At 36.9% G+C, this 23116-nt stretch overlaps 1 protein-coding gene across 7 annotated transcripts in view; it reads right to left on the bottom strand.

Moving 5' to 3' along the window:
• The window catches only part of PRUNE2 (prune homolog 2 with BCH domain), a 133146-nt gene that overhangs the window by 17396 nt on the left and 92634 nt on the right, over positions 1-23116 (bottom strand). For all 7 annotated transcript variants that reach the window (XM_038123549.1, XM_038123552.1, XM_038123554.1 and 4 more), the window contains 3 exons: positions 9379-9458; positions 8264-8464; positions 3745-3921 (listed from right to left, as the gene is read on the bottom strand). In XM_038123549.1, the coding sequence (XP_037979477.1) occupies positions 3745-3921; positions 8264-8464; positions 9379-9458 (458 nt within the window). The remainder of the gene's footprint in view (positions 1-3744; positions 3922-8263; positions 8465-9378; positions 9459-23116) is intronic.

Here is a 23116-nt window from a genome sequence, read left to right as displayed (position 1 = left end):
CACTATCCCTTAAAAGCTCCTGGGGATCAGTCAAATCCTTTGCTGCAGGTTTTGTATAAATTACTTTTTAACCTTCAACACTCCAGTTGTCCAATACTGGCATTCTCTGGGCTGCATCACTGCCTAATGATAGCTGTTAATCTTCAAACCTGTAGCACTACCATTCCAGGGCCCAGCATAGTTGCTTATTCTCCAAGACAATATATTTCTTTTTCATTATGGATTAATGTTGGTTAATCTTCTCCACACCCCTTTGCAGCTGCCAAGGGTTTTCTGTATTTATCATTAATAATAAATAAAAACACTACTGCATTTCAGTTGAAAGCTTTGCTTAAAGAATACATGCAATAAGGAGGGAATTTATAAAGAGATGCTGTAGGAATGGCTGTAGGTAGACAGCACTAGCGATGCAGAAACAGAAGACAGATAGAGAACACTTTTGAGTCTAGAAAAAAGAGACACTAAGGGAGAGATGACAATATTTGTGAAGAAAACTTCAATTCCCCTCAGGAACATGTTTTCACGACAAAAACTGAAGGCAAATACTAACACTTAAACAATCTTTGCAAAAGGAGATTCTAAGACTTTTACAGTGATTTCTGGATACTAGAGAGCAATATCCAAACCTAACTAAAGTGCTTATGGAACTCAAGATTTGTTGTCAGCATGTATTATTGTTCAGCTAGATTATTTAGAATTGTGCTGGTTTCAGCTGGCAGAGAGTTCATTTTCTTCACGATGGCAAGTATGGGGCTGTAGTTTTGATAAGCACTGAAATCAGATGGCTGATAATATCGAGATGTTTTTGTTATTGCTGCGCAGTGTTCACAAATCACCAAGGCCTTATCTGCTTTTCATACTGCCCCACCACAACTCCCAGAGTAACCTGAGGATCCATAAGAACTTGGAAGGGAAAGGGGACAATGCCAAGACAGCTGGCCACAAGCTGACCACAGGGATGTTCCAGACCATATGGCATGATGCCCAGGAGAGGAGGAAGGGGTAAGTAGGAGGGGACATTTGGAGTGATGGCCTTTTTCTTCCCAAGTGTTTTGTGTGATCAGGAGCTGCTCTCCTGGAGATGGTTGAATACCTGCCTGGCTTTGGGAAGTAGTGAATGAATTTCTTGTTTTGCTTTGCTTGTGTGCACAGGTTTTGCTTTATGTATTAAATTGTCCTTATCTCAACCCAAGACTTTACTCATTCCTACTCTTCTGATTCACCATGTGGGAGTGAATAACTGACTGTGTGGGACTTGGCTGCCAGCTGGGTTTCAACAACAACAGGAAAAAGCAGTATTTCTTTCCCCCTCAGGTTTACAAATAGGGAAATAGAAGGGACATTTCCTTCCTTCATAGATTTAATAAAAATTTAAAAGACTTTTTAATAAAGCAATCTGTCCAGCTGGCAGGCACAGGAATTTGGCAGTAAGAGCACATTATGGCAGGTGCATCCACTAAAATACACAGCACAGTTTGCAGTTCATGGAAAGCAAAACAATTATGTGCAGATGCTAACTAATAACACACAGAAGAAAAATCCACAGATAAATCTAAGCCACTTTTTCTCACACATGTTTGAAGAGAAGGAATGTTCACCCTAGGGACAAGTGTATTTTAATTCATCACTAAAAGCCAATAAAAGCCATTTGCCCAAAATCTCACTTAGCCTAAGCAAAGAAAAACATCTCTAAAAAATTTCTCCATCAGGATATATTGAAGACAATCTCAAACTTAGGCTGCCAAATCTACTCTTCTCTTTCCTATTTTGTACCTACCACCTAGGTTCTGAGTTTGCTGTTATCTGTCATTAGGTAGGGATGAATGTTCAGTAGATCTTTGAATCATCAAGAAATGCTTGACTTGATTTCTTATTGACTAATTTTAGTCAGAAACTATTATTATTCTTGAGATTAAAGAAAAGACTCCTGGCCCTTTAAACACCCCACTGAAGTATTGCCAAAGGGAACTTCATATGGAATGGGCCTTGCTGCCATAAAGCAGAAACTGTTTGAGTCGTCCGAAGTTTTCCATGTTAGATGCAACAATATGATTTTGTTTCCCTGTCTTCAATCTGCCACTTCATAAATGCAGAATTTAATCCAGTCCTTAACTTACTTTGATTTGCCTAGATAGCAGGAAAAATTTCCAGTTTAGCCAGCAGGAGGCTGAAACTTATTGTTAGATCTTACACTGTTTGTTTTACAATGACTAATGCTATTGACTAATAGCAAAACAGCTTTCCAAAAGTAAAAAAACCTAAATGCTCTTTATCTTACATTTGAGTGATCTAACAAAACATCAGACATGTAAAATTTGAATTCATATTATTTCATACTGAGAGTTGAGCTGAATTACCTAGTCTCCCATTAAACATTAGGTTTTCACAAAAGCTGATATAAACATAAACTTCAACATCTAGGAAATATACAAGTTTTTAACACAAATGCATATTAACTAGTTTGCAGCACACAAAAGTATATAAATAAACAACATTCGCAAAGCCCAAAAATATTTTGTGTTTGTTTCCTAAGTTAAGCCATCTGGGTATGTTTGCTAAATTGTGTCTAAGGTGTCATCACATTCATAAATCTTTGATGGTAGTGTTGTAGTAGAAAAATATTTGGAGGCCTGAATATCTTTATTAATTCTGGTTAAACCTTCTGTACACTGGCCACCATGAATATCTGTAGGCTAGCATTTAGCTGCTTTTAATGTAAAAATTAACCATCATTTATTTACGTAATTTTACCAGACAGAGGCTCAACACTGAAAACATTTTAACTTCAATATTTTAGTATCTTTAACTGATGCTGCAGATCAACAACACTGTGACAAAAGCATCCTCATATAAACTCATAAATCTTACCTATGATGCTACGCTGCCTGCCTCAGTTTTTGCAGGAATTAAACAACTCATCTTAACCCAGTACCTTGCTTAACAGATAGCAAAGAATGTCCCCCAAAAATACAGAATCCCAAGATAATCCAAATCTGAGACACCAAGGAAAAGGCACTTAGAGTGATACTGATCCATTTAAATTAATTTATACAGAAGTGTACTAGTAACACAGAATGAGAATATAAATTCTCTGAGGAAGCTGGGAAGCAGATAAGCAAATGAGAAAATATAGCAAGCACATATGGCCATTTTCCTATTTTAAATGTTTTCTTTGATATGTTATTTGCTAGTTATTATCAAATTATGTAAGAAGTCCCATAAACCAGTTCCTGGTGAAATGCTGCTGACAATTATAAATGGCAGAAAAATAGCATAAGGTGAGTAGCCATATGAATGGAAGCCCCAGAAAAAAGGATCTTTTTTCTTTTACCACATTACTTGTTTAGATCTGTGCAACCCCATACATCATTCAGCAAATCACAGAGCATTATACTTCCTCACACAACAGGTTTTGTCAAAACTCATCAAATAAAGTTTTCAAAATTTTATTTTGCTGTAGGTCAAAAGCTTTTTTCCTTGTCCCAGACAGTTTTACCCTACAATGACCAGATATATGACACATAAATGTCAGCATGCTGCTTCCAAAATAGCTTTAAATTTAAAATTATTGTTAGTCATTGCCACATTGAATTCAAAGGTTGGCTGATTTCAGCCAAAGCTGAAAAATAAAACTTTCTCTCCCCTTGTCAATATGATAATGGAACAAAAAAAAAAAAAAAATCATGATCAATAAAGCATGAATTTTTTACATCAATTTTAAAAAATGCTTACAGCTGCTCCTACCTCCATGTGAGATAACCTTTTTGTATGGTTCAATGACTTTCATATCAATTCTCTGTTCTTGTTCTCCAATAACCACCGTTCTCCATAACCTGTTGTCTTCTCGCTCCTCTTCAGCAGAGTACTCAGGGATTGATTCAGACTCCTCCTGGGAAGCATCCTTAGCAGCAGTCTGCTCTTCTGAAAAGGAGAACTGCATATATTACCTCTTCCTGCTAAACTTTAAATATTTTTGCTGTTGCATACATTTGACATGGATGACTGAAATTAACTGCATTTTTACTGTACCGGTATAAATAAGAGCAGAATGACACATATTTGAAGTAAACTGTTCTTTCTAAAACATTATTCAGTCTCTGCAGTCATAAGAACAGAATTGGAATTGCAAGTCAGTAAGCGAGGTAACAGTAAACAAAGACAGAGTGAGATACATAATGACATAAACAAGAGTACATAAAAAGCTGCAGGCATTCTATGTGAAAATACTAATGAGATCTATGAGAATTAAGAACATACTCAAGGAAGCAATTTTAACTGACAAGAACTAAAGAACACAATGTTTCATAGGTGCTCTCAAACCTTTCTACGTGTTGGGTTATCTACAGATGTGTTTCTCTGATTAAGGCTTCTTCTTGAACCACTCACACAAAATCAAAGCATATGAACCTCAAAACACACTAATTTATCATAAGAATTAAAAAAGTTATCTATGAAATCAGGAATATGATAGTATACTGTATATATACCACATATATCTACACAGAAGCTACAGGCACATATACATACATGTACTAACTATTACATTGTAAAACTGAATTCTCCAATAAATCCTACCAATAATTTCACCAGATCTGTTACAAACACCAAGTTTCTCTAAGCCCACAAAAAAAGCTTCTAAAAAAGATAGGCTGAGCACATATTTATTGCCACAATAGGACTAACAAAGTCTAAATTTCTACCACTGCCTGTTGTTTATTTTCTGCCCCTAATACAAAATATTATTACAGAATTATACTGGCAGAAGGTGGCCCTCTCTGAGGTAGATTCTCTCATGTGCAATGAAATCTGAGTCTGTGAACAATTCTCTACCTAGTTCCTGCCTGATGGAATCCTGAAAGAAAGGAGGAATATTTCACCTCTTTCCTCACTGGCTAAGTAGCCAATGAGTTAAAAACATGCTCAAATAAAATTGTATTAATGGTGGAAAAGGGGTGGAAAATCAAGAAATGTATACATGTGCAAATATAGTGTGACCATGTAAGCCTTTTTTTCCTTAAGAACTCCAAATGAGTTTGAGGAGATCTAAGGCTGGAAAAAGGACAGTCTGACAAAAAGTGGGGTTTTTTTCGAGTACGTTATTTCAATTTGGTTTAAAAGTAGCTGCTCAGCAGATTATATACTGAGGAACTGAAGAATATATTCATGCCTTTCTCAGGGCACAATGCTCATGATGTTTAACAATAGCATTCATCTTTGAAATACCACGTATTCTGTGACACTGGGAATAAGCTTACAAAATGCATAACCCACTACCTCCAAATCCGGGTATCCTAATAAAGTTTGTATGTTATCAGTTTTGCAAAGGTACTGTTGGTAGCAATATGAAAATTACATGCATACAGTCAAATTATGCAAATTTTGACAGGTCATTGCAGGGCAGCCCATTCCTGTAAGGACACAGAGTCTCCACAGAACACTACTATGCAGCTCAGGTACGTTTAGAATAGACAGATGGGATTATCAACACAGCCTACGAATACTGTCTGGTCACCTGATTCCTTGGCAAGTACAAAGAACATGACTGAGGCAGAGAAGTGTAGCTGGCAGAACAAACTTTAATCAAAAGAGGCTTGGCTACGTACGTGGCTGACCAATGTTGAAATTGCATCTGGGGTTTAAATTTTTTGGGGTTTTTTTTGTTTTGTTTGTTTGTTTGGGGTTTGTTTTGTTTGTTTGTTTGGGGTTTGTTTTGTTTGTTTGTTTGTTTGGGGTTTGTTCTGTTTGTTTGTTTGGGGTTTGTTTTGTTTGTTTGTTTGGGGTTTTTGGTGGGGGTTTTTTTTTGGTTGTTGGTTTTTGTTTGGTGAAACTTAAGACAATAAAAAATTACTAAAACCCTGATAATTTACAAGGTTGAAATTGGATACATGAATTATTTTTTAGTATAAATGGTACTAGATTGCCTCTTCCTGATGAAGTGGCTCTCCTTTACTGCCTCGAGTGTTGATTTTGCAGAGAAAGATGCACCAGTGTGAAATTCAGAAGGGATATAAATATCTGCAGAAAAAATAATCACCTTTCTTACTTTATAAATATGCTGATTGGAGAGAAGGCCTTCACTGATACTTATATATGGTTTTCAGAAATTTTTATGTCATCCAAATCAATAATCCTAAAAAGCTCATTTCCAAAACTAGCATGGCTTGTAAAGGGAATGCTGGCATGTACAGTGAAATTGATGATCAACCAATCTCTGAACAGGTCAGGTGCTAGTTCAAGACAAGTACTTTAATATTTCTGCTCTCATCTTTCATGCATATCGCAGTTCTGATAATTGTTCTTCACCATTCATTTGAAAAAGTGGGTCTCAGTAGTACTGACTTATAATACAGAGATGTTTTTCAGTGATGAGGTAACTCCTGAACCATGGTAACAGTCCTGCTTTTCTCAGTTGTCTTTTGTAGTTCAAAGGGACCTTCAGCAGTCCGATCATGACCATAGCCACTGTTCTTTCTGGTCTCAGCAGCTATGTTTTTCTCAGTATTTACCTTTCTGGGTTTGGCAGCAGTTAGAAGCATTGAACTGTGGGAGATTGCTGGTAACATCAGGATGAGTGCATACCAGCTAATAGTAGAGTACAGGAGTACAAAGATAACAAAGGTTATTTACCATGCAAATAAGCCATTCTGCACTGGTTCTTATGACTATAACCTTAGCTATCAGATTAACTTATATACAGCCAACTTCTTTTATTGCTGGCTTATTTTGATAAGATGGTGGTTTTGTTTTTTTTTTTTGGTCTTGTCTATTCTTTTCACAGCTTATCTCAGTGGAAGGTATTTTTACTATTAACTATCTAAAATAAAACTACACAACCATATAAATGATATAAATGTCACCAAAACCAGAGGGACCCTGAGCTCTTCACTTGAGAGTTTGGGAAAATTGGTCTAACTTTAAGAACCGAACAGGTCATCACATTTAGAAAGCAGAAAAAAAACCACTGAGAGAAAATGCCATCAATACAACTGCTACCAAAATCACTGGAGTTAAATTTAATTACTTGAGAGTTTAAAGGAAACATCTGTTCTACTGCAGACAAGAGACTTTTCTCTCTCATGGTGGTCACAACAGTCAAAGCATGTGAGCCTCTGTGTGTGTGTGTGTGTGTGCGCGTCAGTTTTAACCTTCACTATAAAATCTACTAGCTATCAAGCAACTCATCACCACACTCTGCATCTGCCCATAAGGAAATCAGCCTCCTCATGAGAAGTAACATTAGACATGCTAATGCATGACTGAGTACACAATAATGCCTCTTTGGCAATACCACTTAAAATAATGCAACTGTTCTTGTATGCTCCAGCAACCTCACTAGCATTAGGGAAAGTAAATGCATGGGGAAATTCAGTTTGAACTGATTTTTAAAATTTCTTTCTGCTCTTGGCTGTAAAATGTTCACACTTGTTTTCCCCTCAAACAGTTTGTGATCTGTTTGTATTTACATCAGCAATTACAATTCTTACATGTTTATGTTTTATAAGGTACTAGCAAGGAACAGGAAATGCCCTATTTTGAACATCATGAAACTAAGTAAACTGAATAAAACTTCTGCATCATATTTCTCCAAGAGAAAATCATTAATACGTAAAGAAAGAGTGAAGTTTCCATTGCACACTTCAGGGTGCATCTATATTGTACAGCTAGCCCTGCTGAGAAAGGACATTAAAATTAGTGGAACAAGGAATCCTGTTCTTCCACCATCTGAGCTAGCTTCATTATGCCATCCATATACCTTCCATACCTCAGCTTTCCAATCATGGGACTAAAAAGCAGACCCTTCTTCCCAACAAAGACCTCTCAGCATGTTGTGTCTGCCTCACTTATATACTGCAAGATCTTTGGTGCAGCCAACATATTTTGCATAAAATTATATTCCTAAGTATGATCAACCTAACTGTAATCTAGAGCTGCCCAGAGCTGCAAGAAGCTGCAGTTACCTACAGCTAGCTACAGCATTCTCTACAGCAACAGTCAGCTTCTCTCTCCTTCTTGAACAATTCTTTTCAGACAAGTTCTACGGCACTGGACAAAGACAGGACTTTGAATTTCATTCTCCCTAGGTAGCGCTCTTACTTTATTAATTCAAATGAACTATTTATTTCTGCACTCTGAATAAACAGAAGGATAATACTTTACACAGGAGGAATAAAAGTTTAAAAATAGCATTAAAAAAAAAAAAGCATTTAAAAATACCTGGTTGCCCAGCATTGATGAACCCTGTATTTACAATCTAGAATATTACCTTGTCCAGTGTATTCAAAAGAGTCAGCTTCATCAGGAGTGTCAAGGTCATCTACATTAATGTCAATTTCATCAGGTGTATCCAAATTATCATCAGACAATAAAGACCCTTCACTCTGGTCCAATGAGAGACTGATGTTTGGAGCAGTGAGCTTTATCCTTCTGGGCTGGGAACCATTAAGATCAAGCGAATTGGGAGGTTCTGAATAAAAGAAAAAAAAAAACAAGAAAGAGAAAAAGAACTGTATCTACTCCACATACAATTAATCTCCCAGGTACTCAAAAACTACCTTTAAACAAACTGGGACAGATCAATTCTAGTAACACCATGACATTAAAGATCATCTAACACAAAACACAAATATTAGCAATAATGTTTAATGAAATGAAACAAAAAATCTACCAGAGCAGCAAATGTCTGAGCTCTTAAATTATGCTAAATCCAGATTCACTTTTTTGCAATCATCAGACAAAAATGAGGTTCAGACAAAAATGAGGTTTTGAACATGCTCGGACCCACTATATTTAAGAGTTTAAAGGGCAAATATAAATCATTTGAGTTATGAATCAAGACATTGCTGAGTCTTGGGAAAACCTGTATGAGTTAAAAGCCATTGTAAATATTGGTTTTCTTATGTACTCAGTGCTGATTTACAAATACTTACATCCTTAGCTTTAACTATATAATACCATACTCAATACAGCAACAAGTAAAAAAATCTCTGAGTCTCTTAATCAGTCTTAAATAGAAGTAGTATTCAACAAGACGAGAGATAGATATACCTTTGCTCCTTGCCTCTGCCTTGTATGTCACATTTCAAGTTGTTCTGTCTAACCTAGTTCACTTAGACAGAGGTCAATTATAAAATAAATAATACAAACTATTAAAACTTTACAAGGACTAAACAAGTGGTAACAATGCCCAAGAGAAAATGTCAGTCTGTAATTATCATTTCTCAAGTGAAGAAGAAAATTGACTAAATAAAGCAAACTCAATGCTTTTTTCTCTTTAACACTGAACTGATTCTTTACCAGCACAGAAATAACATTCTCACTGCATAATAAATGCCACAGGAATAAGATACAATTAAGAAAATGTGAAAGAGCTTCTCTCACCAGGTCTCATCTCCATAGAACTGGGGCTTACAACACCCTCAGCTAAGGGGATGTCCATTCCCACATCCTCTTGTACCAACCTGAGAGGTAAATACAAAGTAAGATCTTAAAGTGATATACAGCTCATGATCTTATATAGAACTAAAATTTCCTCCAACATAGCCAGTTCAGAAGTCTGATTACAAAACTGATGCTGCAAACAGCAGAATTTCTTATTTTACACAAATGAAGTTGGTCTTCGGTTATCAAGCAAATGGGAGACATCATTGCAAGGAGCAGCAGCTACACGTTGTAAAACAGCATATTCATGACTGTATACAGAGTTACTGTATAGTAAAAATGAGTAGGTTTTCCCTTTTTTGGTATTATGTGTATCTTACAGCAATTCTGATCCAAACCAGCAATACTGATGCAGGTAATCTGTCACACTGAAAAAGTTCAGAAAGTAAAAAAGTGAGTACCAAAACTACATCACAGATTTTCAAAGACTAAATTGTTGCAAATATCTCACCTAGACCTCATTTTCAGGAAGATACTAAGAAATGCTGTTTAACATACATACATAAATACACACCGACCTACCTACACACATACATACATAAGACAAGGAAAAGGCACTAAGTGGTGAAAATAGCAACAAAGATAGTCAAAAGCTTAAAGCAAGTAGGCTTGAACAGTTTTTATGTTTACTTGTTATTTAAATATTTTACTAAATGCTTGCTGGAAGAATTGTTCAGCCACAAATGGGAAACAACATTTTAAATTTTCAGGACACTTTTAACAGCTACTAGACGATCTGCAAATATATGACTTCAAGAGAGCTTCATTTACTTTATCATAATACTTGCAGCATTTTATTCTGCACTACTCTTCTGAAATGTTTGTTTGTTTGTTTTTTCCTCACAAAAGCTGAAGAACAGAGCCTTCTTACACTTTGACCAACAGAACTGTGATGAGATCAAAGCTGGTCGTTTTCCCTGAAACAGCATCAGCTAGCTACGTTTTGAATGATTCAAGCGATTCAGCTGAACAGATCTGAATAGGTGTGGCTTATTGCTCTTGCAGTTTCTTCCTGCCCTCACATTCCCAACGAGGAGGACAACCCTCATTATTTGATTGTGTCCAGACAAGACCCTTTGGTCAATCACAGTATCAAAGTAGGAGTACAGTTTCTGTGATTTCTAGTCATTTCATATAAATTATATATAAATGTGCATACTTAGAGCTGCCAAAGGCTTCACTATGCCTAAAGTTGAAAAAGATCTTTACTTCAAGCCCAGTGAGCTCAAATTCCCAATAAAGAGCAGCAAACCAGTGAATTCCCAATTTTCAATGAGACCACAGAGAACACAGTTTAAAGCTATGGTCAAACATGTTTGTGCTGCTCAGCTTACAACCAAGCCTTGTCTCTCAATAAAAACTGATTTTACTAGTTTTGATTTTATCCCCACATACTGAATAGTATGTCTTTCATAAACACAGAGATGAACAGCTTAATGATTTTTACAAAAAAATTCAATTCTGGAATATGCTTAATTACTGTCAAAGAAGGCTTGAAACACTTTCTCTTAGGATACACAACAGAAAAGTGTAAAAATTTGATCAAAGTATCCTGTTCATTAATAAAACGAAGGCACAAACTGCCTCTAAGGTACCAGTTCCTTTTTCCCCCCCGACTCTGTACAATTATCTGTATTCAGAAATACTGAATACCACCACAACTTACATAAATAATGTAAACAAATCATTAGAGTCTTTGGCTTTTTTGTTGTTATTGTTTGGGGTTTTTTTGTATTTTTGTAGTTTTTATACAATCCATAATAAAATATGTGTAAGGAAGTCTGACTCATTCATCTGAACTAACTAGAGAGAAATCCTAATTAAAAAGAAGTGTTGTAAGTAACAGCTGGCTAAGGCAAATAACTGTAGTGCAAAGGGTGTGGGGAGAGTATGAATATTTCTAACCCATTTTACATTCAGATTTGGATTTTATGTGGGGCTTTATTAACCTTTAAAAAAATAAAACCATGAAGAGTTCTTTAATTAAACCAGCTCAGGATTAGTCAGATGATGACTTATGGGTACTCAAGGGTTTAAATTTTGGTTGGAAAAAATAGAATATTGGTACTGTCATTCAAACAATTAATTTGTGATATTTCTTACAGCTTTATCAGACCAAATGGCAATTCCTTACCTGCACAAACTTTGGAAATTACTGGAGGAAATTATTTGAAAGGAAATATTCAAAGCTGTGTGAAGAGTAAGGTAGAGCAGGACAGTGAAATGTCAGGCTTTCTGTATTAAAAAGAGACACTTTTCTCTGTATAAAACAAAACCAATTGTTAAAGAATGATCATCTTTTCCTCTGTACGAAAAGAGAATGACTGAGTTTTATATACTCTATGCCTACAGAAACAGTGACAATTATAATCTGAAAGAAAGCAATTACCCACAAGTCATTAATTCACAAATTTAGAGCTATGTAACATTTTAGCAATGCCCAGAACAGAATTATCCTACATCATGATGTTTCTAGGATTACCTCAAGACTGCTTTTCTCCCTGTGGAATCTACTTTTTTTTTTTTTTTTTAACACTTATGTACTTGAGTTGGTTTTGTTGCTTTCTCTAGGGCCTCTTACACTTTCACAACAAAATTTTGAACTATTTTTCTGCTTTCAATGGGACCACTGCAGCTCAGTTAAACCAGAATTTTTTATCATATTTGCGAAGAACAGTATATTTCTAGGTATTAAAAGCTGCATGTGAAACGCTTGTTTGAATTTCTTATAAAATTCAGCTACAAGCAGTATACTCAAAAATACCCTTACTACTGGATTACAGTTAAACAGCATCAGAATTTGTTGGAGAATTTCTACCTTTATTTTGTTGACACAGTGTTTTTAATGTCAAAAATCTGTACGGCTCATATTGGGTTAAAAAATTTGGAAAGTAAGACTCTCTGGTCCTACAAGAGCTGGGTCAAAGCAGGCATTTAAAAAGTCCAGTTGCCAAAAGCATTGCCGACGCAATGTTCTCCATTTTATCTTCAATTACATAAAATGCTATTGCCTTTCAAAAGCTTTTTAACAGAGATTAGGTTTCCTGAGGTTTTGTTTTTGTTTTTTTTTTTTAATCGTGTCAGGTTCTTATGTACTGTCAAAACCAGTCAATGGGCTTTTTGGAGAAGAGAAAGTCTGCCTTGGGAGCTAGTCTCACTTTTCCAAATACTTTGTGCTTTACCAAAAGACATTAAAGATTCCTTGCCAGACACACACATCTTAGGTTCAGTGAAAGTTCTTCATTTTTGTATGCCACAGTCAACATTTCACTCATAAATTAATGGGCAATACCAGCATATTTAAAATCATATTTAAATGTCTGTGATATTGTGCCCCAACATACGGCTTCAGAATTGCTGTCACTAAGAGAAGGAGGAGGATATGGATGAAGATTGTTTTCTACAGACACGGCTTCACATATTCTTATGGATTTTGAGAGCATGTTATGCTAAGCAGCTCAGCACCTTGCAGAGTCATTTCTGGGTGTGCAGAAGCTCTCAACAGATCTCAGCGGGAGCCCTAGCAATGGAAGGCAGACTCCAGAAACTTTAAAATAGGCAACTACCTCCTCTCCCTTTTCCACAGACTATTTCACATGCTTTCAAAATTCTAGCTTATAAAATTCCTTGCCTTGCCATAAGGGTGCAGCTTGTAACATGGATGATGTGGACAAAAATATTAAAGAAAGATTTTTTTAAATCCCCTTTTAATGAATACTTCTATTGAAGAAATAAATTAAGTTACTTTAGAAAGCCCATTCTAATCAGGTATGATTTACTGGATTGATAAAAAAAGGATCTTGGAACAGAGGTCAAAGTCAATTAAGGTTTTTTGTGTCATAAATGACTTCTTTTATGTTGTACACAGACCAGTCATTTAAGGATCAGCTGCACTGGGAATCAAGTTACTGATTATTTGCTCCGATATTCAGGTCTATGATCTTGTTCAGAAGCAGCTGAACCCCCCTTGTTTCTCAAAGGCAGATCAGAGACAGATATCAAATTCATTTGAAATAAGGAGAGGGAGGAGGCTGAAATACTTTCCTTGCTCTTTTTTTCGGTTCAGACATTCTTACAGCTCAATAAATTAATAAGCTTTAAATAATTCTTAATGCCCTCTCAAATCAATATTTCTCAAAATTAAAGTTATCCCTCCTGACTTTTCTAGGTACACTAGCATTCTGCTATTTTGGAAAGAACAGCTTTGAATATTCACAGCAATATGTCATAATCCCTATGGGCTGTGTTGCCTCACCCCTATGTCATGTGTGATCTATCACCAGTTTTCCAAGTTGCTCTGCAGCTATTATTACCAAGAAGTTAATTTCTTTAGTCTAAAACAAGATATGCTTCTAATACAGTGCTCTGAATAAGTACCTACAACGTGCAAAAGAGATCAACATTAATCCAGTTGTGACTGTCACCACCATTTATTCACCAGCTGGACTTCAAAATGTATACATTTTCTCATTTTCTATATTCATCATTGCAGATGTCTCATCTGAAGTAGAGCCCACAACTGCCAGGCACTTTCCCTAGATAAGTAAATCATGTTTCCTCCATGCTGTTCCCTTTATATAGAGAAATAATTTTATTCTTGAATTTTCACAAGATGTCAAAAGTTTTTTTATAAAGTTTCAAAACATGATGAGTCAAAGAAATGACATGTATGAAATCACCTTTGTGCATATTAATACATGCTTGATTTGGATACTAAATGTGAAGAGGGGAGATGAAGTGCAGTGGAAAGGCTAGTCAGAGGCTAGACATTTAGGCTTTTTTCATCTTCTCAAATTCCACATATTATGCAGGTATACCCTGGTTTTGGATGAAATAAGAGTCCTGCTGATAGCCCACATTCTCACTAATTTTGCAAAAAAATTGAGCTGCATTGAAAAATAATGCAGGAAGTGAAATTTTATGTACAAAAACAAGTAGGGGAACTTAAACTCACTGAGTTACTTTTGTAGCACACAGGCAGCACAAAGTTCTTCTCCTTTGAACCCATCCCATCCCCACCCTGTAATACCACCCTTATGCAAATACTGAGCCCAGGAAAACAGAAAGGAGAGTTTGGGGACTGGATATAAGAGTATTTTCCTTAGAAGGTATGAAAAAGCCCTTGGTATTTATGGAGTAATGCCTGTCTATTGAGTCTCAGCACAGCTCTGTCTGAAAGTGCCTAAGCATTAAGGAGGGTTAAGTGTTTTGCCAGAGTATGCAGTATCTTGAGTAAACCCATTTCTGGCCTGCTTGATGTGTCTCACAAAATTTTGATCACCCCACCTGGAAGATGTCTAAACTTCTTTCAGACAAAACAAGAACTCCTTCCTACTAAGAAGCAATTAGAAGTCTTAGAAGTACCTAAAGCAATCGTTCAAACACTCCAAAACCTGCAATTTACATCAAGGATGTGTTTTCACAAAATGTTTTTTTAATTGCTCCATATTGCTCCATTCCTCTTCAGTTTACAATTACAGAAATGCATACACATTTAGAGCCAAAATATGTTACCAAATACATGATCTACAACGGATGTTTTGCTATCACCCATCTCTGGGTGCTACCTGTCACAGTTTAAGCTAAGCTGGCAACTACGCATGTCACAGACACTCATTCACTTTTCCCCACCCCAGTGGAATGGAGTGGAGAACACAAAGTTAGACTTGAGGGTTCAGTGAGGAGCAATACAATCACTCAATACTCACCAAGCCATGCCAAACTCCATCCCTGAGCCACAACTGGTCCCCCCTTTGCTGGGTAACTCCCCAGATTATACACCAGGCGCAATGTTCTCTGATCAGCTTGGGTCGGCTGTTCCAGCTATGCTTCCTCCTGGCTTCCTGTGCACCTGCTTGCTTGCAGGGCATGAGACACCGAAACTGTCCTTGACTTAGGGTAAGCATTACTTAGTAGCAACTAAAACATCAGTGTGTTATCAACATTATTCTCACACTGAATCCAAAACACAGCACTGTACCAGCTGAGGAAAAATGAACTCTATGCCAGTCAAAACCAGGGCACTACTCCAACATTCATCTCACCTCATATAAAAGAACAGCAAAACCGTTTCTATTAGCACAATTAAACACTTCACACATTATTTCATTTTTAAGAAAGAAACTGTTTTGCTGATTCACATTTATATCCAAACAGCGCATATTTTGCATTCTTTCATAGACTCCACACTTGTGGCTTGTAATTTCTGCATCATTTCTCTTCAGAAAAGATTTTACAGGTTTATAGACCATCACTACAACTGCATTTTTAAAAAGAACAGCAAACATCTAGTTCCTACTTTTACTACTTGGAGTGCTCAGAGAAGAAAGTCAGTCTGTCCATCATCTTCCAGCTGTAGATGTAACGCCATAAACTGTCATAATTGAGATATGTTATTTTCAAGACCTTTAACACTACTGGATTAACAACAAATTCTAATATAATCTACATGTGTTTGAGTTTTGATGCTTATCATCCCAGGTTACAAAAGTAGCAATGTTCTGCAAAGTCAGAGGAATGTTGGACATACTTCATCATCAACTGTGTCTACAGCCAAAAGGAGATGCTTTAGGAAATACAGTGTTAATATATGAATTTCAGAAATAACGACTGACAAAATAGTGGGCTTTAGTATGAAGAAACTAGATGAAAATACACAGGAAGAACAGAGAAAGAAAGCAAGAACATTAGCCCCCAAAACCCCAAATAGATTGTGCACTAAGAGATAAAGAAACCCATTAGCATGCGTACCCACTAAACCAAAAATTATTTCCTCTAACTAGTACCCTGCTACAAAACTTCCAGACAATAAATAAGAACTTATGCAGATACCTATTCAGAGATAAAAGAGACTGCAGTGTGATTTTTTTAGGTTCAGCAGAATTAATGATCCCTAAACTGTAGAAGAGTATGCAACAAATCAAAGTGACATATACTGTGTAACAGTTAGTCAGTATCAGTCAGAGATTATGCTTCAGGTCTATCCATATACCAAGAAAATATGTGTCTTGCAAGGAATCCACTGCAGGATACATGAGACTATAAAAAAGTAATTACTTTTACTCACAGCTGCGTAAAATAATTACACTGTATACAGGTGACTTGTAAAAACGGATTAATTTTAGAACCTCCCAAGACATGAATTTAGCAACCATATGTTAGAAATCAGCAGTGCTTCTATTGTTATTTATTTAGTAGTTCTTAATCACAAATTAGTTCAGGAAAAATCTATAGATTGAGCACTATAATTTATGCATAGCATAAGACTTTTATTCCCACATCTGTATGAAAAGGGAAAGAAAATAAAAAAGCTGTGGTGGTTTGTTTGAGCCAAAAGGTTTATTAAGCAAACATCTGTGCAAATGCTAACTCATCATTGTCATACCGCTTGCTGCCTAGTAGATTACATGCTCATAATCATATTTTACAGAAATATATGTCATTTATGAAAGCCACAGAATATTTCATTGCTAAATATTAGCAAAAGTCATAAGTTCCTTGGTTTTTATACTTCGGTTTCATGTGCTAACATTTTGCTCCATTTTCAGCATGAGTGTTGAATGAAAAAGTTAGGCATAACAGTAAGAGGCAATATTCTTTCCGTAGAAAATTCCTTATATAGCCACAAGATTTGAAAACGTTAAAATTCTCACTTAAAGCCACTGAATACATTTTTAATCATTCTTTATTAATACATTTCCTAGTCTCCAATCAAATTCATTGTTTAGTGTCTGTTTATCTACCCATCTTTTCCCTTGTTCCTCTTTTTTAACTTATACGATAAGCCTCATTTTATTCCGGGAAGCCTGTCATAGGGGTAGGCTCTCCTGGCTCCTCGTATCAGCTTGACTGCTAAAAAAAAATATTCTTAAGCATATGCTGCTGCTTTCACTGCTGCTAGGCAGGCACACGCTGTCTGTCCTGACCCTTTGCCAGCTCCCTCCGTGTCACAGCAAAAGAGAAACAGGAAAAACCATGGAGGGATGCAGAGAGCCATGAAAGGACAAATCCAAGTAACAGGGATAATGGATTTCACGAGACTATTTCCTAAACCTTATGTACATGCCCATGGATCAGGAAGGCAAATGGAAGAGATCCAGGGCTCTAGCCTTCTCCAATTATATGTGGCTTCCAGACACATATAATAAAAATGCATCTTAATACAAATTGAGGGAAACTGGAAGTTCCAAACCCAGATGTGTTGCCAAAATCGGGACTTAGAAATGCAAACCAGACTGATGCTGCCAGCAACAGATCCCAGAGTCTACAAAACCACAAAACAACTTCATGGCATGAACATGGACAGGAGACAATTCTTTAGGGTGGTGCTTTTGGAACACATCCATATAACAGCACTGTCTCCAACTATGCCTCTTACAGAGAAGTGCAGAACCTGCTAGGTTCCTTGAATTACCATTTTAATAATATTCTCTTAAGACAATATTCTGTGTGCAAAAGCAAAAAGTAACAAATTCTAAGGCAGAAGTAACACCTATTTCTTTGCTTAGCATTGCACTTGTATACCATCACACAGTTTTGCCCTAAGAGCAGGGGCTGTTCTCTGTTAGGTGTCTAGATCAATGCTCCTTAATCTTTACTGAAACAATGGAAAATCACCAGAATTAACTACACAAAGTTGGGGAGTTTATGTGGAGTTTATGGGTGCTTCTCCATCAATACTGAAAGATCACAAGGTCCGGCAATATGCTGTGTAAGTTCAAAGCAGTATTAGCATTTAGAAAGCATGTTTCTGATCTCTTAATAGATGTTGTTAGTATTCTACAGATAATATTGCACATATCTAGATGATCTGTTAATCAACAACCACTCTTGAAGAAACACTACAAATGCAACATGGTAATGCCAGCAGAGAAAGTAGAAATTAAATCAATCTGATTAAAAAGATCCATAAGTATAACCTGAGAATACATTTGCTTTTTAAATCATATTTTTAAAATTTATTAACATTCCAGGGATGTGATTCCTACCTTCCACTCTCACTGAGTTATTAATTATTCCCTGAGAAAACTCAGTTTTAATTTTCCTAACTTTTAAACCAGTTTCTCTTCCTGAATGTGTGGTTCACAGTGACCATTTTCCTGCCCTACTGTGCTGTCAGGACCAACCAGCAGAATACCAGCAGCTCCAAATGATGTAACTGGCATATCAGAAGCACTTGAAAAAGCAGGATGCACCTTCTACCCAGTGCAGACATCTGCACTTTCAGGAAGTATGCTAATGATTTGAGAGTAGCTTACAGGGGAGAGGTCGCAGGATCAGAAGCCAAAAAATCTTTATAAAGTTTTAAATTTCATACCCCACTGGACTGGTCTATTCTCCACTGGACTTGTGGAAAATCCCCTACGACTACATCAATCTACACTCTATCAAGAACATTTGTTTCCAAATAAAAGCATGCTAAAATGCCTCACACTGCTCTTAATCATTATTCATAACCATTAGTTCTGAAACTGAGTTAGTACCTGAACTTCAGTGTGTTACGTATGAAATTGCCAATCAAATTGAATCAATAATTTGCAAGAGACAAATTATGATAAAATAACAAAGTATAACATTTATTTCACGATCGAATGACAAAATCAAGGTCAGCCACGAATCGGACAGAGTCTAGCCCGGGAATAGACCCTGGGTGACACGCTGCGCAGCTCTGAGCCCTGGATGCCTCAGAGTGCAGCGGCACACCACTGCGATTTTGAGTTCAGTTCTTATACTCTTTTTCTTGCCGTGGGCCAGGATATCCTTTGTCCTTTTCTTCATCAAGTAAGTCCAAAAAGCTTCTCCGGTCCAGGATAATGCTATCAAATGAAGGATGGTCCAGCTCTCGATGTCTTGGGAATAATTCATTGACTTCTTGTCTTGTGCTAGACAGAACTCGAAAGAACTGTATTTGCAATACACAAAACTCTATGTCTGGGGAGATATACAAGTAAACAGTCCCTTACTGGAAATCTCTTACATGTTAAGAGATTTCCTAGAAACAGATTACAAGCCTGAATGGATTTTCCTTGACGGCATTGTACCCCTCCCTCCGGTCGTCAGCAGCCAGGTGTGCTGCTGATGGCGTTATTCTTTACTCAACTAAAACCTTGAAACTCTGTGCTGCTGTTTTTACTTCACATGTAAATGTAGTTCTTCTGTGTGGTATGTGTGTGTCGGCGGGCTTCCCAATCTTGTAGGCTGCTTTTCCTTGGTTTCTTAAAACATGCCCAGACAAGATTCCTCATGGTAAAATTCAACTTCTTAATTCCTGTAATTATTTCTAACTTATTTATAACATACTTCGCACTTATAACTATATTACATTCACTATAACATTTATTATTTTATGAATTTTGACTCTATTCATAACAAGTGGCTATTTCTCTTTACCACTTGGTTTTTCTGTAATATTGGCAATTTCTTGCATGGCTTAATGGACTTGTTTCTCTGTATGTCCGGATGATGGCATGTACAGCACTGATGATACTTATCACAGTCCTAAACTAGGCTGGAACAAAATGCTTTAAGAAAGCATCTTACAACAGGTGAAGCATGTCTTGCCCACGTGGTAAAATGTGATGATGACTTTTAGAGCTGCTTATTACAAGAATTCACTTAACATCAAGATGTATAGATTTTTTTTTATCCATCCATTAAAGCATTAGTATTTTACTAACACTCTTTTGATTTCAAGCTCAGCTGTTGGACAATATGTTGACAGACAGGAAAAGACACATGGCAACTTTTTTTTTTTTATATTGTATGACTTCTATCTTTTCCTCCCCTCATATTGCTTTTCTTTGGTCCTATTTATCGTCTCATTCCCTGTCCTCAAAATATTTCTATTTCCTCAATATCTTAAATACTGTGAAATTCTTTGTCTTCTTTTCTCACATCTGTATCACTGTACTGCCAAATGTCTATCTTTCCATCTTTTCAATGCAAGTGCATCAATGATTTCACAACTTATAGTGTTCAATGTTATAATAATTTAGATTCCTAGCTGACCTACTATTGCAAAAATCACAGGTGACCCCAGGCCCCAGACAAGGGGAGAGAAAAATGACGAGGCATCTGACTCCATCTTCAGAAGGCTGATGAAGTACTTTATTCTATAAATCTGCAATTGAATCTGCCATGCACTCACATGCTCACAACTGCACTCATCCATGACTCTCGCTGACTGTGTCGAGATTGCCAGCAGACAATCTCGACACAGACACACTCTTGGCCTCGACTGGCCAAGGGAAGAAAACATCCTCACTTTGGGTAAACAATCTCCACATTCCATTCTACTCTGGCACAACACAGGCACAGCAAGTGATAAGAACTGTGTTTCTCTTTCTCTGATGTTCAGAGAACGTGAGTCCCAGCTATATTCCTGGGAAAAGCTGTGCCTTGCTTTTCTCCATGAGGAGAAATGTGGTAACAACCTACTACAAACTTAGGAATAACCAACAGCTACATTTTCCCTGTCTCGGCTGTGGGTGACTTAAAGAAAAGGCTCTGAAAAGGTGTTAATGTCAAATTTTAGTGCCCCTTAAAGCTGCAGTTGTTGGAGATGCAATAAACAGTAGGGGAATTTAAGTGACAATGCAGAAGGTGGAGTAGGACTTTTAGCCAGAAAATTTAAATGGAAATATCCTATTGGGTGTCAATTGGTAACTGAAATGAATTCCCATCCACACTGGGAAATTATCAGCTTGGGAAAAATACAGAAGTCCCAAACATGAGCCAGGGAACACTCCTACTCAGGGCAAACAAGCTCCACAGAAGTAGTAAAACTGGAAAATATGCAAGCCTGCAGTTTGCTCTGGCAAGAGGTTTCAGGAGCAGGAAAGATTGTTAGACCCTGCAGCTGGCGGGGTCTAAAAGGCATGTGCAAAGAGAGATGGGAGATGCATAAAGCCACCAGTCATCTTCAGAAGCAGAACTCTGTCACTGAGTTGGAAGTGCCACAAGAAGCAGTAGGAAGATAAAAACCAGCTCAAGTGTGGCAAAGAGAAGTAGCAAAGGAGTCATAGCAAAAATGCTGTGAAAGAGTCAGAGTGACAGGAAATGCCAGACTAAGTAAGTAATATTCAGAAGGAGAGAAAATGGGGCTCCTCCTTCCTCCACATGGCACTTACATATTACAGCTAGGGAAATATATCGGCAAGGTTAGCTATATGCTCTACTTTCAAAAAGCAGCCAATGGTGTATTCTGCTGGGCTACTGCCCAGCAGACAGCTCTTTAGTGTCAGCTGCCAGTGTGTAGGACACAGTCAGGTTTCATCTGTTAGCCTAAAATAAAGAAGTCCCATCTTCTGCTGTCATAGATTTTTCATAGGTGCAAGGCTATAGACAAGACCAGAAACTACAATATATATACTAAGAACTAATAATGAGTAATTCTTAAAATCCCGTAAAACAGCTAAACCACTTCCTTCAATGCCCAAAGGAAAAACAAAGTAGATAAACTATGAAATCTGTCAAGCAACTGGAATGTCACTCCCACCTTCCCCTGCCTCAGTATTATTTGTTGTTGTAGTAGCACTGTCATTTTTGGGGTATTTATACAGGACGTGATAGGAAGTGTCTCTAATCCTGAAGACAATACAGTGATTAAAAAAAAGCCTTATCAATACTCACAGGTGCTTTCAAAAACAAATTCTCATCTACGTGCTGTCTCTTATTAAGTTTGCAAGCTGCAACTTTTGCCCAAACAAAGATTGGGGCTTTAAGATGGCTTTTGTTTTTCATCTGCTTTTTCCTACACATATATTACAAGTTGTAGATAACACTGTTCTCCTATTATTGCTGAATTCTACACAGAGATGCCACAAAACTGCAACAGACTGCTTGTAGCAGGATCTAAGTTTTTTAAGTAGTGAATGTATGCAAAAACTAGATTTGTCTCTAACTACATGAATTTTATACTATCCAGATTTATGCAAAGCCACATAAAAAACCTGATCAATCACAGCCAGGAAAGAAAAGGCTATTTTAGATCTTTGTACATCCCTACCCCACACAGGATATCAGTAAAGAGCGTTGCTGAGTGAAAGAATGAACATGGCAGCCCTGGTCAGAAGAAAGAAATGTTTTGCAGGGTAAGGACTGGTGTGCATTGTTCCCTGCTTTGACCTCCACAGTTATTTTAATGCCTCCTGATAGTGCTGCTAGAGCTGTGTGCATCCTCCCTTTCTCAAAACAGCTTTGCTTTGCAAATACACATAAATCCAGAAATTACATCTCTGCCTGCCCAGCCTTCCCTTCCCCAGCCCCCTTAGAAGATTCTGGCTGCAGAAAGAAACAAGCCTGCATACATTTCCTTTGAATGTTGCTTTAAGCAGCCAATATTTTTACATTCTATATATTTCAATGCCTCCTGTATACCACTATCATCACTCTAATTTATGTGCTTACCACACTTGAAACTGAAGAATATTTTCATTCCTTCATCACAGACAGAAAAGCAGGTAACTGAATGAGCTGAATCAAGCTCCTATAATTAATTTTTTTAAAAAAAATACTGTCTGCACGAACCAACTTTTGCAGTAATTGAATCTCTTACCACTGAGATTACTGCTGCATCCTTCATCAGTTAAACTTCAAAAATTACATACACTGTTCACTGCAACATTTTAAGAGGACATTGCAAAAAATTCAAAAATCTTATGCTTCAGTAGATAGGGAA

Source organism: Motacilla alba, chromosome Z, assembly GCF_015832195.1.
Source record: "Motacilla alba alba isolate MOTALB_02 chromosome Z, Motacilla_alba_V1.0_pri, whole genome shotgun sequence".
In the NCBI taxonomy this organism is placed as follows: Eukaryota; Metazoa; Chordata; class Aves; order Passeriformes; family Motacillidae; genus Motacilla; species Motacilla alba.
Note: the sequence above shows the minus strand (reverse complement) of the source record. Positions and strands in the feature narration are given on the sequence as shown.